The sequence below is a fragment of the Equus asinus genome, chromosome 20, assembly GCF_041296235.1.
Source record: "Equus asinus isolate D_3611 breed Donkey chromosome 20, EquAss-T2T_v2, whole genome shotgun sequence".
Taxonomy (NCBI): domain Eukaryota; kingdom Metazoa; phylum Chordata; class Mammalia; order Perissodactyla; family Equidae; genus Equus; species Equus asinus.
Window position 1 is genome coordinate 15,445,855 of NC_091809.1, and position 18,330 is coordinate 15,464,184.

At 64.4% G+C, this 18,330-nt stretch overlaps 2 protein-coding genes and 1 pseudogene across 2 annotated transcripts in view; 2 read left to right on the top strand and 1 right to left on the bottom strand.

Annotated features, from left to right (window-relative positions):
* Positions 1–36: 36 nt before the first annotated feature.
* Positions 37–18,090, bottom strand: LONP1 (lon peptidase 1, mitochondrial). The gene is made up of 18 exons (XM_044753140.2): positions 17,633–18,090; positions 14,367–14,455; positions 13,670–13,789; positions 11,697–11,925; positions 10,006–10,067; positions 9,467–9,596; positions 8,944–9,027; positions 8,179–8,399; positions 6,650–6,788; positions 5,641–5,819; positions 4,976–5,063; positions 4,666–4,788; positions 4,481–4,597; positions 2,532–2,672; positions 2,119–2,284; positions 1,256–1,473; positions 1,001–1,165; positions 37–288 (listed from the first exon to the last, which is right to left on the bottom strand). Exons 1-18 carry the CDS (start codon positions 18,062–18,064, stop codon positions 106–108), a joined length of 2,886 nt encoding a protein of 961 aa, XP_044609075.1. The 5' UTR covers positions 18,065–18,090; the 3' UTR covers positions 37–105.
* CATSPERD (cation channel sperm associated auxiliary subunit delta) overlaps positions 16,772–18,330 on the top strand; it is a 40,228-nt gene continuing 38,669 nt past the window's right edge. The window contains exon 1 of the mRNA XM_070491780.1: positions 16,772–16,871. The gene's annotated coding sequence lies outside the window, so the exon portion shown is untranslated. The remainder of the gene's footprint in view (positions 16,872–18,330) is intronic.
* LOC123279200 (U4 spliceosomal RNA) lies at positions 17,069–17,189 on the top strand (annotated as a pseudogene).

An 18,330-nucleotide genomic window follows, 5' to 3' on the forward strand; every position in this document is an offset into this window, starting at 1 on the left:
CGTGTCGGGACAGGGGGGCTGCACACACGCGCCATCGCAGTCCTACAATCGGTTTAATCGCAATCATGATTCGGTAGCGAGTCCGGCCCCGGTGGAGGCCCCGCGTCACCGCTCCGCGGCCAGCGCCTCGGCCGGCGCGCGCTCGGAAGGGAAGGCGACGTGGAAGATGTCGCGGTAGTGCTCCACGAAGTGCACCTCCAGCCCCTCGGTGATGAACGGCGCCAGGTCGAAGAAGTCCTTCCGGTTCTCGGCCGGCAGCACCACGCACGTCACCCCCGCGCGCTTGGCCTGCGGGACACGGGACACGGTCAGCCCGACCCGCGGGGGCCCGGGGACCTGCTCGCGCCGGCCGCTGGGGGACTCTAACGGCGGTGGGGTGGGACACGCGGCATGGACTCGGGGTGCAGCTGGAGGACCACAGCTGGACTAGAGTGACTGCGTGTCCTGCCCAACGTGCAGGGGGCGCCGGGAGCCCGGCTCAGGGACCCCCTGCCTTCTCTCAGCCTGACTCCACTCCTGCTGGGCGGTTGCCGTTTGTTACCCTGCGTGGCCTGCCTGGGGACGTCCCCATCAGGCAGGCTCTGCAGGAGCACAAGGGGGGCGGGGTGGGGACAGAAGCCAGGGCCACATGGGAACAACGGGGTCAGACGGGAGCTGGACACAGAGGGCAGCCACTGTACTCCCGGCCCACCCAGCGCCCATGAGGCCGGCCCAGCCTCTGCACCTCGGCTGCCCTCAGTGCCGGGCAAGTGGGCAGCTGGCAAACAGGAGCCCCCTCCTGCCCTCCAGAAGCCCAGATGGGGAGTCTTCCTATGCAGAGACCTAGAACGTTCACTGATGTCATGGCAAAGCTGAGAGCCACACGGAGGTGCAGCTAAGAGCGAGCTCCACGTGGCTCTGGCTGGGCTGTCACGGGCCGGCACCCTCCCTCCCGAGGCCCAGGGCCAGCAGCCATGTGTCGTCCTGAGCTGCGGCAACCCCGGGTGGGGGGCTGGCTCACCGCGATGGTCTTCTCCTTGATGCCGCCCACCGGCAGGATCTTGCCCGTGAGGGAGACCTCGCCGGTCATGGCCAGGTTCTGGCGCACGGGCCGGTCCATGGCCAGGGAGAGCAGCGCCGTCACAATGGTGCAGCCAGCGCTCGGGCCGTCCTTGGGGGTGGCACCCTGCGGGCGGGGAGAGGCAGTGGGTGGGGGCAGCCGGGCAGGGGGGTGCCTGGAGCCAGATGTGCGGGGCCACGAGGGGATGGGGCTCACCTCGGGCACGTGCAGGTGGATGTGCGAGGTCACCAGGTACTCGTTGGAGGGGTCGCGCTGCATGAGGAAGGCCCTGGCAAAGGTGTAGGCGATGCGCGCGCTCTCCTTCATCACCTCCCCCAGCTGGCCCGTCACCTCCAGGCTCCCGTCCTTGTCACCCTTGCTGTCGCTGTCCCGCGGCCGCCTCAGCGACGTCTCAACAAACAGCGTGGAGCCTCCTGGGAGAGGCCAGAGGGTGAACCCTGAGCCATCTCAGAGTGTCCCCTTGCTGTTCCCTCTGCCTGCAACACTGGTCCTTCCCCAGCCCTCATTCCCTCAGCTGTCACGACTTGGCCACCCTGTGCCCACACCACCTTCTCCAGGGAGCAGCTTCCACCTGCAGGGACCAGGATACAGGAAGGACCAGAGATGGCCCTGCACCAGCCTCCGCTGCGGGCCTCAGCACGGCCAGGGCTGAGCTCAGGTCCCTCCCACAGAACAGCCGTCCTGCCACCTGGAGCCTGCACCCTTCGCGCACCTACAAAGCTGCGCCCAGCCCTGCCGGCCCAAGACGACCCCTGGGCTGTCAAGGACCCCGCCCTCCGACCGCCCGTGTGGGGCTGAGCGACGTCTCAGGACACGGACGCCCCGTCCGACCCCTGCCCGGCGCTCCCTGCCCTCCTCCCCTGCTCGTGCTGGAGGACCCTCCCGCACGCACACCTGTCCAAGTGTCCCCCAAATAAAGCTGTGGGCAGTGCTGCCACCTCGAGGCCCCATCTTTTCCTCGATCAGCCCCAATCCTGTGGCCTGTCACCCCGTCACTGGGAAGGGCGCAGAAGCGAGGGCGAGCCCCTAGCCCAGGGCCCGCGGAAGGGACAGCTCACCCATGGCGGTCCAGGCCAGCCCCATGACCACGCCGGGGGGCGTCACGTCGTACATGCGCTCCACCGTGAACACAGGCTTGCCCACGAAGTCCTGCAGGTTCTCGGGCGTCACCTCCACGAACTCGGCCTCGCCGCTCACGATCTTGTAGGCGGACTTCCGCAGCACCTGGGGGACAGCGCGCTGGCCGGGGCGGGGCGCAGGAGCCCACCCGCCGCCACAGCTCCTCCCTCCTTACGCGCCGCCAAAGTCACCCTCTGAACCGTTTTAAGTGGACGGCTCAGCGGCAGGAAGCACATTCACACGGTTGTGCAGCCGTCCCCTCCGTCTCCAGAACCTTCCATCTTCCCAAACTGCAGCTCTGCCCCCGTGAAACACTGACTCCCGTCCGCCCCCAGGCCCCGGCCCCGCTCACCTTCTCCACCTGCTTCTGCAGGTTGCGCACGCCGCTCTCCCGGCAGTACTGCTTGATGAGGAGCGTCAGCACGGCTGACGACAGCCGGGCCTTGCTCTCGTCCAGGCCGCACAGGGCGCGGGCCTGCGGGACCAGGTACCGCTGGCAGGGAGGAGAGCGCCGTCAGCACCCCGTGGGTGAGCGCCATCCCTGAGGGGACCAGGGCCGGCCCGCATGGAGCTCTGGCCCTCATGGGGCGAGTGGCTCCAGGAGGTGACCCCTGAGCTGAGCCCTCATGGGGGAGGAGGCCCAAGGCCACGAGGGAGGGCGCCAGGGCCCTGAACGGTGAGTCTGCCCTGCCGCCAACACACACTCCCGAGTCTCCAGGCCTCTGCCCAGCTGCCACTCCCGCCCACCCTCCAGATGGCATCTGAGACGGCACTTCCTCCAGGAAGGCCTCCCTGGGCTCACCCACATACAGACCGAGGGCCCGTGTGGCGGCTGATCATGCAGCCACCGCACTCAGCAGACAGCGACAGGGTGTCAGAGGCTCCGCGGTCCCGCACGGCCCAGCCCGACCTCTGCACACGGCCGTCACTAGACAGACTGTGCCGAGCCCCGACTGTGGGCAGAGCCCCGTGCGTCAGTGCATCTGCCAACTGGCAGGGTTGGCCTGGGCCCCTTCAAGGCTCCGCCCCTGCTTCTCTCAGTTGGGTCTCCATGCTGGTGGTGGATGGAGCACGCGGTGGGGGTCCCCGCACCCCAGCAATAACCACAGCCGAGAGCTGCTCTTCCTCCCCTCCTGGCCCCCAGGGGACACCTGAGCTGAGACCAGCCCCTGTCACCCGGCTGCGAAGGGCTCAGGGAGAAATGTGCTGCCCCCCAGAAAGAAGGCGCCGCGTCAGAAACACAAGACTCCCCTCCACCGCCCCTCGGGCCGAGAGCAGGCCTGAGCCCACTCCAGGCTGGGACCCGCCCGCAACCAGGAGGGGGCGACGCCCGTCTGAGACCCAGACCCCCAGGGCCCGGCTAGGCCGGCTCCGTCCGTGCTCACACGGCCGGGGAGCCAGCACTGCCCCATCAGCAGGTGCTGGGGGACCTGGGGCCGCCTCGGGGCCAGGCGGGGTGGACACGAGGGCGGGGCACTCGGGGTGAATCTGCTATACGGCTGAGCTCACGATCCCAAGGGCCCTGGAAGCCGCTGTGGTCGCAGGCCGCCCCTTTCTGCTCCCCGAGCTGCGGCCAGATTTACGTCCCGGTGCAAGAGCTTCCCAGACCCTGGGAGCCTCCCAGGGAGGGACAGGGTGACAGGCGTGTGTCAGTCACAAGAAGCCCCTGAATCTCAGCCACACCTGAGCTCCTGCTAACGAGGCAACCTTGGAGGACGGGGCTGGCGGCCAGGGGACCAACCCGGGGTCAGAGGGATAAGCTCTCAGCCCCACCCGACCCCCAGGGAGGGGAGAGGGGCTGGGGAGTGACCTCGTCACCAGTGGCCAGCGACTGACTCGATCGTGCCCACGTGAGGGAACCCCGACAACGCCCTGCGACAGTGGGGTGTGGAGGAACCCGAGGGACAGGGGGTGGCGCCCAGGGAGGCTGAGGCCCCGCCCCTTCCCCTCTGCGTCTGTTCTAGCAAATTCTCAAACCCCAGGAGGAGTGTGGGAACCCCGATTTGTGGCTGGTGGGTCAGAGGTCAGAGGCCTGGCGTGTGAGGCGGGGCGAGCCCTGAACCCGCGGCCGAGGCTGTTTCCCGTGCTCAGGGTCAGCACTGAGCTGAAGTGCGGACACGGCTGGAGAACTGGCAGGCGTAGGGTGGCCACACGTGGGGTGGGGGACACACACACAGTTTATAACTTTCTCTGGGTGACCTCATGCCGCACTGCACGGCAGATCCCGCCTGTCACCCTCGTGAATGGAAGCTTCACGAGCAGGACCCCCACAGACGGCACCCTGGGGAAGGGTGGTCTCACCTCGGCGATGGCGAGCTTCTCCTGGGCCACGTAGCCCGACACGTTGATCATCTCCATGCGGTCCCGCAGGGGCTCGGGGATGGTCTCGGTGATGTTGGCCGTGCAGATGAACAGCACCTGCGGGCGGCACGCGTGAGCACCGGCGGCCGCCTCGCCCGCGGGCCCGGGCCGGGCGCCACACGCACCTTGGACAGGTCCACGGGCACGTCCAGGTAGTGGTCCAGGAAGTTGGCGTTCTGCTCGGGGTCCAGCAGCTCGAGCAGCGCAGACGACGGGTCCCCCTGGTAGCCCCGGCCGATCTTGTCCACCTGCAGGCAGCAGAGGCGGCTGTGGGCGCCCGTCCTGCTCCCCGGACTCGGCGGGGAGGCCAGCGCGGGGTGGGGCTAGGCAAGGGCAGCAGGGACCCTCGGGGGCGGGGCCGGTGTCCCGAGCCGGCCTGGCTGCGGCGAGGCCACCCAGGTGACTCGGGAACCACGGGAACGGAGGGCCGCGCACCTCGTCGATGAGGATCAGGGGGTTCTCCGTCCGCGTCTTCTTCAGGCACTGGATGATCTTGCCCGGCATGGCGCCCACGTACGTCCGCCTGTGGGAGCGCACAGCTGGGCGGCAGCCTCACCCGCCGCCCGCTCCCCGGGACCCAGAGCTCAGCCCAGGGGGCAGGAGGGAGACGCACCCACCGTGGCCGTGGTGGAGGCCGCCGGCCGTCTGCAGGGCCTCGTCACCCGCACCGCCTGACGCCCGCCAGTGCAGACACATGCCACCCTCCCCCAGCTCAGAGGCAAGGCAGAGGGCGCAGGGTCGCTGCCAGCTCTCCCTCAGACCCAGCCCCCTAGCTGGCACCTCCTATCCAGACAGTGAAACCCAGCCCACAGTGCCTGGCCTGCCAGGAGAGAGCAGGGAGTAGCCACCTACTGACGGCCTGGCTGAGGGGCCCTCCCGCTGGTCAAGAGGCTGAGATTTTGGTCCAGTGTTCTTTGAGCACCTGGACTCAGCCAGGCCTGAAGTCACATCGATGCCCGGACTTTTCAGTTAATTACTCCAGTGTGAATGGAGTCTGCTGCCCCCACTGAAATCTCTCTAACACAGAGGGGAGCAGACCCAGGAGGAATGAAACCCCACAGGGGGCTGCGACGAGCCACGAGGGGAGGGGCCAGGCCTACCTGTGCCCCTTGATCTCGGCCACGTCGGTCATGCCCCCAACGCTGAAGCGGAAGTACTCGCGGTTCAGGGCGCGGGCAATGGAGCGGGCGATGCTGGTCTTGCCCACGCCAGGGGGCCCATAGAAGCAGAGGATCTTGCCCTGGGTGGAGCCTCGGAGCTGGCTGACAGCGATGAACTCCTGCGGGCAGGGCAGGGCCGGCTCCTGTGAGCACGCGCCCTTCCACGCGCGGAGCCTGGCAGCAGCCTCGCTGCCTTCACGCCGCCTTTCAGGCTCCTGGGGGCTGCCAGAGGGACAAGGCCTGTCCCAGAGGGGCTCAGCCGACCGGAGCGGTCATCTGCCACCGGGAGGGATAGCTTATGGCACCAACAGGGCGAGCAGACGCCAGGAGAACGCAAGGACGGACGGTCGAGTGTGGGGGACCACGGCGCCACGCCTATGAGGCAGCACCCTTGCCCAGCAGGCCCTTGCTGCCACACCCTGGGTCCCAACAGCCTCTCCAGCTCAGCCCGCCGCCGGCCCGGTCTCAGTCCTTGTCTCGTGCTGTGTCCAGCACGATCTTTATCCCCCTGGTAAACCCACGAGCTCCTCGGAGCAGAGCAGGCTGGCCCGGGCACACGGGCTGCCCCTGACACTTCCCAGCCGCTCCAAAGCCAGCCGGTCCCTCTAGAGGCCTCCACCCCCCACCATCCTTCACCCTGCTGACCCCGCCAGCCTCGCTATGGCAAGCCCGCTCCCTCGTGGCCCCAGACCTACAGATTCCCAGGGGGCTCTTCTGGGTCTCCCCACAGCACAGGGAATCCTGGGCCCCAGGCTCTGAGGTGCCCGCCACCCCCGCGGAGATTCAGACCACGACGGACCCCGCCTATCAGCGCCTGCCCGCCTGGGATGCAAGGACCGGGTGCCCGGGACATGCATGCCCAAGGGAGGATCAGGCCAGACCCCAGTGGGGTGCAGGGCCTCCCCGGGGGGGTGCAGGGCCTCCCCGGGGGGAGGGTGCAGGGCCTCACCAGGATGCGCTTCTTGACGTCTTCCATCCCATAGTGGTCCTCCTCCAGCACCGCCTGGGCCCGGGCCAGGTCCAGGTTCTCGTCGCTGTACTTGCCCCACGGGATGGACGTCAGCCAGTCCAGATAGTTGCGGGTGACGCTGCCGGAGGACAGACCACAGTGGGTAAGTGGGACCCAGCAGCACGGGGCACGCAGATCCACATCCGGTCCCCTCCGCGCCTGACGCGGGGGCCACGCCGAGGGCAGCTCGGCCGGCGGGGCTGCTAACCACTCTGAGAAGCCGTCCTGGCCCAGCCACACAGGAGGACTTGGCCCGGTTCCTCGCACAGGTGCGAGGTCTGCTTCCCGGACCAGAGCTGGCGAGCATGGGGACGGCTCAGAGCGGCCCCACACCAAGGACAGGGCGGGGCTAGAAGAGGGGAGACACCCGCCCCGGGGCAGGTGGGGAAACTGAGGCCTGGACGGGGGCAGGTCAGCACCACCAGGAGAACGATGCCCGGGCTGGAGCTGTGCACCAGGGACGGCAGCCGCCCTGGCCTCAGAGAGTCCCCTCCCCTCACAAGGGTCCTCACGAGAGAGAGGCAGGAACGGTGCCAGAGAAGGTGTGACAAGGCACACAGAGGCTGGAGCGCTGCGCTCTGAGGACGGAGGGAGGGGCCCCGAGCCATGAACGCTTCCACAAGCAGGACAAGGCCAGGAACGGGCGCCCTCAGAGCCTCCACGGGGACCCGCCCCGCCGCCTGCCTGACTAAGGCTTCTGCCGCCAGCCCGCAAGGTTAGCCTGCGCCGGTTCAGGGCACTGAGTCGACGGTCATTTGTGACCATAGCAAGAAGCTCGCTCGCTGCCCGAGGGCGAGATGTCGGGGGGTCTTTGGCACAGACGCCAGCAGTGTCTGGATGAAGCAGTGTCCCCCAGAGTCCTTGTGGAAGGAGACCGGCCTCCTGCACCCCCTGAGCCAGGAGGGGGCCTGGCCGCAGGCACTCAGGGCCCGCTCGGGTCCCCTCAGAGGGGCTGTCCCACGCCCTGCCCAGCCCACGCGCTGTCCCGGCACAGTGCCCGGGCCCTGGGCCGCACGCAGAGCCAGAGAATCCCAGACCCCGGGCAGCACCCGACTCGCGGCCAGGGGGTGGGAACAATGACCGCCAGGCGAGGGTGGGACACAGGAGGACCGCTCACTTCCTGGCTCACTCAGAGCGGCGAGAGGGAGGCAAGGGGAGGAGCGGCCTTGGGGTGACGGCTCAGGGCCTCCGGGTCCAGGCTGGAAGCGCTGGCCTAGAGCCAGACGTCCCTGGGTTCAAACCCCGTCCCCATCGCCCACACAGAGGTCCTGCTCGCCACCCTAACCTCACTGAGCCTCGGTTCCCTCATCTGTGACATGGGGGCAACACGAGAACGCCCGCCACGACGACAGCGTGCCCAAGGGACCCCTCCGGGCCTTCAGGGTCGGCGTGCAGACCCCGCGGGGTCACGGGATGCTCCGGGGCGGGGCAGGGGCAGGGCCACCGAGGGCCGGCCGCCGCGGGCTCACTTGAACTCTGAGGAGTGGTTGTCCAGCAGGCCCAGCTTGCTCAGCTCCTCGTCCACCACGTCCATGACGTGCTTGGGCACCACAAGCTCCTTCAGCCGCTCGCGGAACTTCTCCTCGATGGCGTCCTTGTCTTCCTTCTCCAGGCCCAGCTCCTTCTTGATGATCTTCAGCTGCTCCTGCAGGAGGTACTTGCGGTGCGTCTGCTTGATCTTCTCCTCCACCTGCGGGGCCGAGCGGCTGCTGTCAGAGCAGGCTCAGGAGGGCACGCGGGCGGCCCCAGGTGAGTGGGGACACAGAAGAGCCCGTGCACACAGCCTCGAGTCCTTCCACCTTCCACCCCAAGCCTCCTCAAGTGCCGGCCTTGCTGGGCTATGCAATAAATGACCAAAATTCGGGGATGAGGGGTCGCCCTTCAATGCTGACCCTGAGGAGGGAAAGGCCGGCCTGGTGCCAGCGTGTCACCACACTTCTCCAGGGGTGCTGAGCACCCTTCTAAGAGACGGGCAGCAGGTATGACTCAGGGCCCAGGTCAGCACGTTAGGCCACGCCGGCCCGCGGGGGTCCCACTGTGCTTATGAACGCTGCCTCGTGTCACCAGGCCAGCCCCACAGCTTTCCCCAGCGAAGGTATGATAGGAAATTTTTCCCTAACATACAAACTAAGGAAGCGACCTGAGAAGCGACCTGGCTGGTAAGGACCTGAGGAGCCGGCGGCCCAGGATTGGCCGTTTTCAGTTTGGACACGCTGAGTGTCGCGCCCACTCACCTCGCGCCCCAGGCGCTGCTGCAGCTTGCTCAGCTCGAACTCCTTCTTGAGGAGAGACAGTGCCTTGTACAGCCGCTTGGGGATCTGCCAGGGAAGGGGAGGCACGAGAGGATGGTCAGGGCCGGTGTCCTGGGCTGCGGGGGTGCCGCCGGGCAGATGGGCCTGGCTCGGCCTCACTACAGTACAGGCGTGCACGCACGGGCCCTGCAAGCCCCACTCTGGAAACGCTGCTGCAGAGACCCCCCCCCACAGGCCTATGAGCTGTGTGGACGAGGACACTCGCAGAGCCGCTGTACATAACAGCAAGACTGGCCATGGTGCAAATACACCGCCCACTGCATGGCGGGCAGCCCGGATGGAATACTATGCAGCCCCAAAAAAGAATGTGGGAGCTGGATGCAGACGGAAGGACTCGTGGTAACATTCAGCGGTCTCCACAACAGAGCCGGGGGCCAGCAGCCAGGTCGGGAGGCTGCCGGCGCAGAGCAGACAGCACGGGGCGGGCGGGGGCGGGCCCACTCACATTGGTCTCCTCCAGGACGTCCTGCAGCTCGTGGGACTCGGCCCCGGTCAGCGCGGCGCCCATGTCACTCAGGTAGATGGGGTTGTCCACCACCCGCTGACCCGCCTGCATCATCTGCAGCACGGACTCCCTGCGAGGACAGAGGGACGCCCACTGCAGCGGCCGGGCTGGACGGCGGCCCTCTCGGGGCCCCGGGCTCAGGCTCAGAGCCAGCTCCGCACCGGGCCTCACAAGGGTCAGGGCTGGTGGGGCCCCGTCCTGGAGTCCCGAGACGAACGCCCCGTGCCCAGACGTGGGACCCAGGACAGCCATGCACTGACCCCTCCTGAGCATCCCACCTCTACCCCAGTGACGACCACCAAGGCTTCCAGCCAGACCAGGCGCTCGGCAGCAGGGAAGAGGCAAGGAGCCTGGGCAGGGAAGCCTCACCCTTCGCCTGCCCGCCCGGCAAGGCTTCCAGCAGGACGACACTGAGAAAGCGCCCACCACCCAGCCGTGGAGAGAGCCAGAGCCGCCCGGCCTTGAGGCGGGAGACCAACCTGTAGAGGGGGTTCAAGGCGATGATGTCCCGGATGGTCTTCACGATCTCGGCGGTCAGGGCCTGGCGAGCAGGGAGCCTTGCTGGGTCACTGGGGCCAGCGGGGGCGGTGGCACCAGGGAGCCCCTCGCACCTGGTCCTGGCCAAGGACAGCCTCAGAGGCCCAGGGGCAGAGCCCGAATCCACCAGTCACGGGGACCCAGGACAAGAGCAACAACTAACGCCCACCTGGCTCCTTACACCCCTGACCTCAGGATGAGCCATCGTGGGAGAGGGGGAGGCCTCCTCATTCCTTTGTCGTAAGCACTATCCTCATGGCCGACACCCCCCCCCCCACCCCAGCCTCAGCCATGGGACAGCCAGGCTGTGCAGACTCCTGTCTGGGGACGTGCCTGAGTCCCCGCGGCTCTCGCCTGTCCCCTCCAGGACCACATCCCGGGCTCTGTAGAGGCAGGGCCCCCTCCACTGGGGTGCCATGGGCACCGCGTGCCTTCTGGCTGCTGCTCCCTGCCAGCGCGAGGCCAGTACAGGACCACTGGGCACAGCTCGTGGCGTAAAAACCCGCACCTCATTTGTTTCCAGAAGGCAGCGGCTCCCAGCGCATCATACCCCGAGAAGGGCACCAGCAGACACAGAGCCGCCAGCTGCCGCAGCCGGGCTTTTTCAGCCTATCGCCTGGTCTCCAGTTACTGTGTCTGTCCCTGCGTGCCTGAGGTGGCCTTTGTAAAGGAGCCAGGACAGGCCAGCGGGGCCCATGGCACTCGCTGAGCAAGGACGAGCGCAACCCCGAGGCGCCCGAATCTTTCCATCGAGCGTCTGTGCGCTGTGCCATCCCCTCCCCACGACAAGGCCCCCCGAGGACACTCTCAGGCTGTGCTGCCAGGACAGCAGCCACTCGCCATCGGTAGCTACTCAACTCAAACAACTTAAAATTAGACAAAACCAGACGTTCTGCTCCTCGGTCGCAGCCACCACAGGTCACAAGGGCTCACGGTGCAGTCACAGAACATCCCCACCACCGGGGGATGCTCTCTGGGTCATCGCTGCTCTGAAGCGCCCTGTGTGGCCCTGGGGACTGATGGCTGCCGGGCCAGGAGTAGTGCAGCCGAGCCCTCTCAGCGCCGGGGTGGACATCACTGTGGGTTGTGGTGCCCCTCCCACGAGCACCGAGGCTGCCCCCGAGTCCTTGTCACCCCAGCACCACAGGACCAGACGGAAGCTAGGGCCACTCCGGCTCTCATCCTCCTCAGGGAGCCACCACCACCGGGCATGTGCCCGCAAGGAGTCTTCGCTCAGCTCTGCCTTTCCTCCTCGTCCCACCCCCGGAGACGGGTCACCTGCCCACACCCTGCACAGAAGTGCGGGAGGAAGGACGTGCCCCACCCCTGCTGTCGTCGTGCCATGACGCCAGCACGAGAGCCTAGGGCTGCGGGTCAAGGTGGCCAGAGGCCTGGCTCTTTCTGGTCTTGCAGCTGCGGGTCACAGTGAAGGTGCCCTGGGCGTGGGGGCGCTGGACCCGGGTTCAAAGCCTGCCTCCCTCGCGAGCATGGAAGGGCCCGGCATATCCGTTTACTCTCTGATGACAGTTTCTTCCCGGGACTCTGGGCGGGAAAGGACGCTTTGTGCCCGCAGAGCCGGAGCGCCATGACACGGGGAGCAGACAGGGGAGCCCACGGGCAGCCCCCAACTTACCTTCACTTCCTCCGTGACCTGGAAGTCCTCGTGGACCACGTTCTCGACTTCCACCATGAGCACCTCGCCGGGGGCGGCGGCGGGATCCACTCCCACCTCCATCTGCCGCCTGGCGCTCGCCTCGTCCTCCGCCTCCTTCTTGCCCCGCTTCGCCTTCCTGCGGGCCTTCTGCTTGCTCTCTGCCTCCGCCTCCTCCAGCTCCACCTCCAGCGGCCTGTTGATGTGAATCCTGCCGACGGAGCGGGCGAGGTGAAGCCGCGCAGGCCGGGAGGGGCCCCCCCGAGACTCCCGCGTCCCACTGGGCCCAGGTCCCTGGAGCTGGCGACCCAGCTGCTTCCTCAGAACCCCAAGATCAGCGGCCCCCCTCTGGCCTCAGACTCCAGCCACCCCACCCATTCTGTCTCCCGCCCTGATACCCCACTGTTGCCCAGACATTAGAAGCATAAGAGAGAAGCCAGCAGTCCCCAGGGCCCCATTGCAAGCTGTCGGCACGGCCGAGCACAGCCCGTCTCGGGGACTCTGCCTGCCCCACCCTCGGCCTCGAACTCGCCATCCAGCGGCTCTTTTGCGTCATCCAGGTCTCGATCCAAGGGCACCTCCATGAAGAGGCCCCCCCGGCCACATCACATGAGGTCTAGCCCCGCCTATGCACACACCCAGCCCTGTCCGCGTTCATTTCCCCCCAAGGCACCCACCACTGTCAGAATTCAACTTGGGCCGTCTCCACGCTCCTGTCCCCCCCCACACTCAGAGGTGGGCTCCCAAGGCGGGCCCCTCACCTGCGTCTCCGCTCGCTCACACCCAAGTCCCTGGCAGACGCCAGGCCCCGGGGGTGTGGTGGAAACAAGCAGTGTTCCACCACTGGCTCTCCCGTCACGTGGTAACTAATAACATGCCTTCCTCAGAGGCGGCCTGACAGCTCCTGGGGATGCGGACTAGCACCCAGGGACATCAGCAAGACGTGCAGAGAAAGGAGGGCAGGACAGGTGGGTACCGAGAAGGCCTGGCTGCAGGAAGCAGCTCAACTCGCTCTCTGCGGCACCAGAGGCTGGCGGAGCCTCAGGAGCCACCACCGGATTCTGTTCATTTGAGCAGCATCTTATTCTGTTCCCTCTGGCCATGGATCCTCCCAGGAGAGAGGAGCGCCACTTCCCCAAAACAGAGGAAGGCACGTGAGGGGACTCCGTGCACTGGGAACACGACCCTCAGAGCCGGCTCCCGGCACAGCCCACGTCCCCTGAATGGGTTCTGGGGTGCTGCCCGGCTACACAAGAATAAGGCTCTGGAAGGAAAAAGGACGGAAGGCTCCACATTCAACAGACGCCAACCAGCATGTCCTATAAGGCCGTTTCAGAACGTTTCCTACAGTAACGGCTTGTGACTGAAACGTCTGCCGTGGGTATTCGACCTCGGGAGTGTCCTGGCGAGCGTCTTGCGGGGCCAGCGTTCCCCGGGACACATGTGAAGAGCTGGTTAGTTCCTCCATCGAGAGCTTTGACCCTCCGCTGACCCCGTGGCTTCTTCTTAATTAACCTGGGCTGACAAAGCCCTTCACACAGACCGACAAGGAGATGCGTCTGGGTGAGCAGAAAGCCACCGAGTGCTAATAAGCGAATGTGCAGCAGGAGCTGCTGCCAGACGCAGACACGGGCCCTGGGGGAAGCCCGACCTGAGCAGCCGACACCCAGACATGCACCATTAGGGCACCTGCTACTTCGTTTCTGTGATGCTTTTTGGAATAACGTGCACAACAGAAACACTTCTCGCTGACCACCCATACTGCCACTTTAACAAGGGGACCCTGAGAAGGGAGGGGTCCAGGGGACACGTGTCAGCCCCCATCTCCAGCTCTGGCCTAGTCACTGTGGGCACAAGGATGCAGGGCTGACCAAGAAGGGTGGGTGGCTGCTGGGGCCCAGGGGGCACCTGGGGCCACTGTTTCCGCCCCGTCCCACACGCTCAGGCCCTCGCACCTTCTGTGCCCCATGACGATCATGCGCAGCTTGTCCCCAAGGTCCTGCATCTCATGGATCTGGACAAATGTCCCTGTGTGGTAGACCTCATCCAGGCTCTCGACCACGTCGGACTCGTTGCTGGGAGACAGGGACACAAAGACATCAGCACGGGCGCTCTGACTCTCAGTGGGGTGTCCCCAACTAAGAGGGAGGACGGGAGAAGAGAAACGGCCCTGCAGCCTTGCTTGAAACAGAGCATGCTTCCTCGCTCCCCCAGGGGCTCCGGAGCCTAGGGCGCTGCCCGGACCTGCGCACGGGAGCCGTTCCTGGCCCAGCCGGCCGACAGGGCGGACCGGATGGAGTTCTGATTCCACCCCACGCCTCCCATGACGGAGCCGCTCAGAAGGCGCCTTCTAACTCGGAAGGGCAACAGATCGTCATCTGGAGCCGCCACACCTGCCCGCCCAGCTCTGCTCTGACCCCAGGGATCCTCGAGACTCCTAGCCCCCACGTCCCGACCGTGCACGAAGCCTAGCGCTCCGAGCCTGCACCCACACTGAGGACGGAGGCTCGGCTCTGGCCTTGTCCCCTGTAGGCTGTGCCTGGGATTTTCAGGCCAAGGGTCAGAGCTCCAGGCTACCCTACGGGGCAGGATTTGCGGTGAGCTCCGCTCCAGGGCGGCTCGACACAGGCGTGAGGGAAAACGTCCCCTTACCTGTCGTCCCTCTTCAGAAACACGCCGGCGTACGGCTGGGCGAGACGCACTTTCCTTCTCAGCAGCTCAACCAGCTTCTTGTTTTTAACCTAGCGAGACAACCACCCCAAAGTGAAACACAGGTGACGTTTTTGAGTTTTGAGTTTTGAGTTGATTTTTCTTTTCCTGGGAAAGACTGAGCTAACCTCTGTTGCCAATCTCCCTCTTTTTTTCCCCTCCCCTAGGCCCCCATGCATGGTTGTATATCCCAGTTGTAGGTCCTTCTGGTTCTTCCATGTGAGCCACCACCACAGCACGGCCACTGACAGACGGGTGGTGTGGTTCCGCACCTGGGAACAGAACCCAGGCCACTGAAGAGGAGCGCACCCAACTTAACTGCTAGGCCGTCAGGGCTGGCTCTCTAGCCGACATTGTGACAGCAGCTCTAGCAGTTTCTGTGTCCTCTGGGGATATGCTAATCTGATCCAGGACACTAACATGGTCCGGGAACCCTTGAACCAAAAAAAAAACAATGTGGAGAATGGAGCGAGTCAGGGCTGACCAGGTGCATTCCTGAGTTCTTCTCCCCTCCTGAAGAAAACTCAAAGGAGATCCACAGCCAGAACCAAGAAACTAATTTCACGTCCAATTTCAAGGGCTGTTTTGGTGGCGAAATGTCTTGGCTCGAAAATCTAGACCATTCTGATTTTATTGATGTCAGGAGAACACTGAATGTGTGTAATTCGAATGTGGCCCATCCCACAGGCTCATAACTTCCTCCAGTTTCCAGTGAAAATATTTGTCACATCTGTACCCTAATCATTGATCCTCAAAACCCCCAGGATCACACACATCCTCTTGACGTCATTTCAAGGGCAGTGAGGGCTGGGAAATGTCTGATGGGGAGATGCACGGATGTCCTTAGGCCTCAGCTGGGTTCTTTCAAGCCCGTCTTAATTCCCAGGTGAGCCTCTGATTAAAGTTCCTGGCCCTGAACTTCAGCGTGCATCAGAATTACCTGGAGGATTTGTAAAGCAGATGGCTGGGCCCCAGCCCTGCGGTTTCTCCATACAAGAGGTCTGGGTGGGCCTGGGAATCTGCATTTCAAACAAGCTCCCAAGTGGTGTTGATGGTCGAGAAGCAGGGTTTTAACTCAGTCCCTAACAGGGGCTCTGAACTCACAGTCCAGGAATTCCTGACTCTATAGATGCATTTTCCCAGGGAGAAGGTCCACGACAGCCGTTGGGAGGGTACGTGACCCACCACAAATTAAGAGCCACTGATCTATACTCAGACGCCACTAGTAAGAAGAGAAGCTACGGGGCAAGTTAGCCACACAGTGTTAACTACAAAATCAAGAGTAAGTGGAGCTTTGCTAACAGGTTCAGAAACATTTACAGGGTCCCACAGAAGCCATCTCCAGTTCTCTGCTGACAGCTGACTGCTATATCTCAGCTCCTGTCCCCTCCCTTTGGCAGGATCCCCGTTGGTTATTTACGAGATAGCAGTAGAAATACAGTGGATACCACATGCCCGTCTCCTGCCATCCACAGCGACTCCTTTAGCCCTCCTGGCTGGGTCTGGGCGGGCAGGCAGAATGTCTGGGAAGAACGGTGTCTGTGCTTGGACACTGGGGACAAGGGGCACCTGCCACTCTGCAGGACTGCAGGCACCACACCTGGCGAACAGTCCTGGCCCCGGAGGCCTGGGAGGGCGGAGAGGGCGGCTAGGGGTGGGGTCAAGGACGGGAAAAGGCTTCCAGGGCAGGCCTCTGAAACGTCAGAAGCGGACCACATGGCAACCAGCAGCAGCTTACTGTTGAGGCATCCTAAGGACCAGCCATGAGGCTAAATCCTTTACACACGCGACCTCACTGACTTCCCACCACCGCTCTAAGAAATGAGGTACTGTTACTACATCCATTGCACAGATGAGAAAACAGAGACGGGGGGGGGGGTGGGAACAGCCTGCCCCAAGTTACGGAGTTAGGGGTGGAGGAGCCAGGATATGAACCCACAGGGTCCGGCTCTGGACCCTGCAAACAACCACTAGTCAACATCAGGGAGGGGTAGCTCAGATGCACAGTCAGCAGAGCGCGGGAGGAGGTGGCAGGGCCCCTTCTGTCCCCTCCCCTTTCCAAGGGATCCTTGAGATTTATCTAGCAGAGCCTGGAGTGCAAGAGGAGAGACTAAAGGGTGAATGTAGAGGCTGACTCATGGTGTGACCTTGCTTAGAGAGTTAACAGATAACCTTTCTCCTCCACAGGCTCCAGTGTCCACGGCATTTAAAAAAAAAGGGGGGGGGGTGGGCAAGAAGGCAGACATCTGGGTCCTTTCCACTCCAAAAACCCAAGGCCCTCGCACTCAGCTGCTTTCTTTCTGTTACATCACCCTGGTATTCCCCCCCACCCCGCCCCCTTTGTGGCTCTTGGCTCGCTGACTCTCTCTTCCTCAAGAGCCTAGGTTCCTTAGGCAGAGGGACTGCGTGTGGCTTGTTAGCTGCTGGATCCTCAGTGCCTGCAACGCGGTAGGTGAAGAACACTCCGCTGGATGAATAAACATGCCTGCACCCCTTTCACAACATCCTCCTCCCACTTTCCTCCTCCTCCTCCTGTTCCATCCTTGCTCCACTACTCTCTGTACTACTTGGAGCCTTTGAACACATTCTAACTTCCTTACTAATCTTGTTTCTTGCCTCTGCATACGGCTAGAATGTAACCTTCAAGCTTCCTGCCGTGGCAGCCTCGCAGCCAATGAGGTTTATCCCAGGCGCGATTATTGCTAACTGAAAACTTTTCCCAATAGAATATAAGCTCCGGGTAGGAATTTTTGTCAGTTTTGTTTACTGCTGTATCCCTAACACCTAGAACCTGGCACGTGCTAAGCGGCCAGAAATATTTAAGAAACAGATGAATCCTGATCCCAAAAGAACTCGTAACCAGAAGGCAGACCGCCCTGGGGGAGAGCGTGTTACCAAACTCTTCCCAAGACCCGGAGAGAAGGAACTGGGCCGCAATACTGTTCTGTCGCTTCCCAGCACCGGATTTCTAAGACTAGGGCTCTGAGTAGGCGGGCCTACACTCATCGGATTCAACTCCCCTTAAGGGATCCAAAAACGGGAGGAATCTGGCTCAAGTTCACCAAGCGAATGGTGAGCAGACAAGGATTCCCACTCCAGCCTTTGAGAAGTCCCGTGTTTGAAGAAGGTTCGAGGAATGAGGGCGCTCAGCGATCCCTCGGGCCACCCCGCGGCCGGGGAAACCGAGGCCAAGGCAGGGCTCTCGTTACCTCGATAATCTTGATAAAGCGCGGGAACACCGGGTTGCGGGTGACAGCGATGAGCGGCAGGTGCGGGAACACGTCCGGGATCGTCATGGGCGTCAGCGCCGTGATGACCGGGCCTTCCCCGCCGCCCGCGCTGCCCCCCGCGCCCGAGGCCCCATCCTCCGCGCCGCCCTCGGAGGCGTCCTCGCCACCCGGGAAGGCGCTGCCGCCGCTGCGGTTGTTCGCTTCCCAGAGCCCCCGCCACTGGCCCGCGGCCGCGGGGCATGGGCCCCACAGCGGCCAAGGAGGCGAGGCGTCGCAGGTCCGCCGGCCTCTGGACAACCACGCTCCGGCCGCGGTGGGGACCCGCCCCCCGGCGGCGGCCAGCAGCGGCCGCCGAAGCGCCCAACACCGCGCAGCGCCCCACAGCCGCACGTAGCCTGTGCACGTCGCCATGGCCCGGCCATCCTGGCGGCGCACAGGACTTGCGTCATCTCCGCTCGCCCGGCTGGGGCGCACGTGACGTCGGGCACGTGCCCCGGTGCCCGCGGGGGGCGTGGCCCGGAACGGAAGGCTGCGGGGGGCGGAGCTTGGAAGAAAGCGAAGGCGGGGCCTGCGCGGAGGCGGGGGGCGGGGCTCCTCCTTTTCCCTCAACGCATGCACGTCTTCCTGCCTCCCAGCTGGCACGCTCAAGGCCCCTTCGGGTCCCGGGGAGGGTTGTG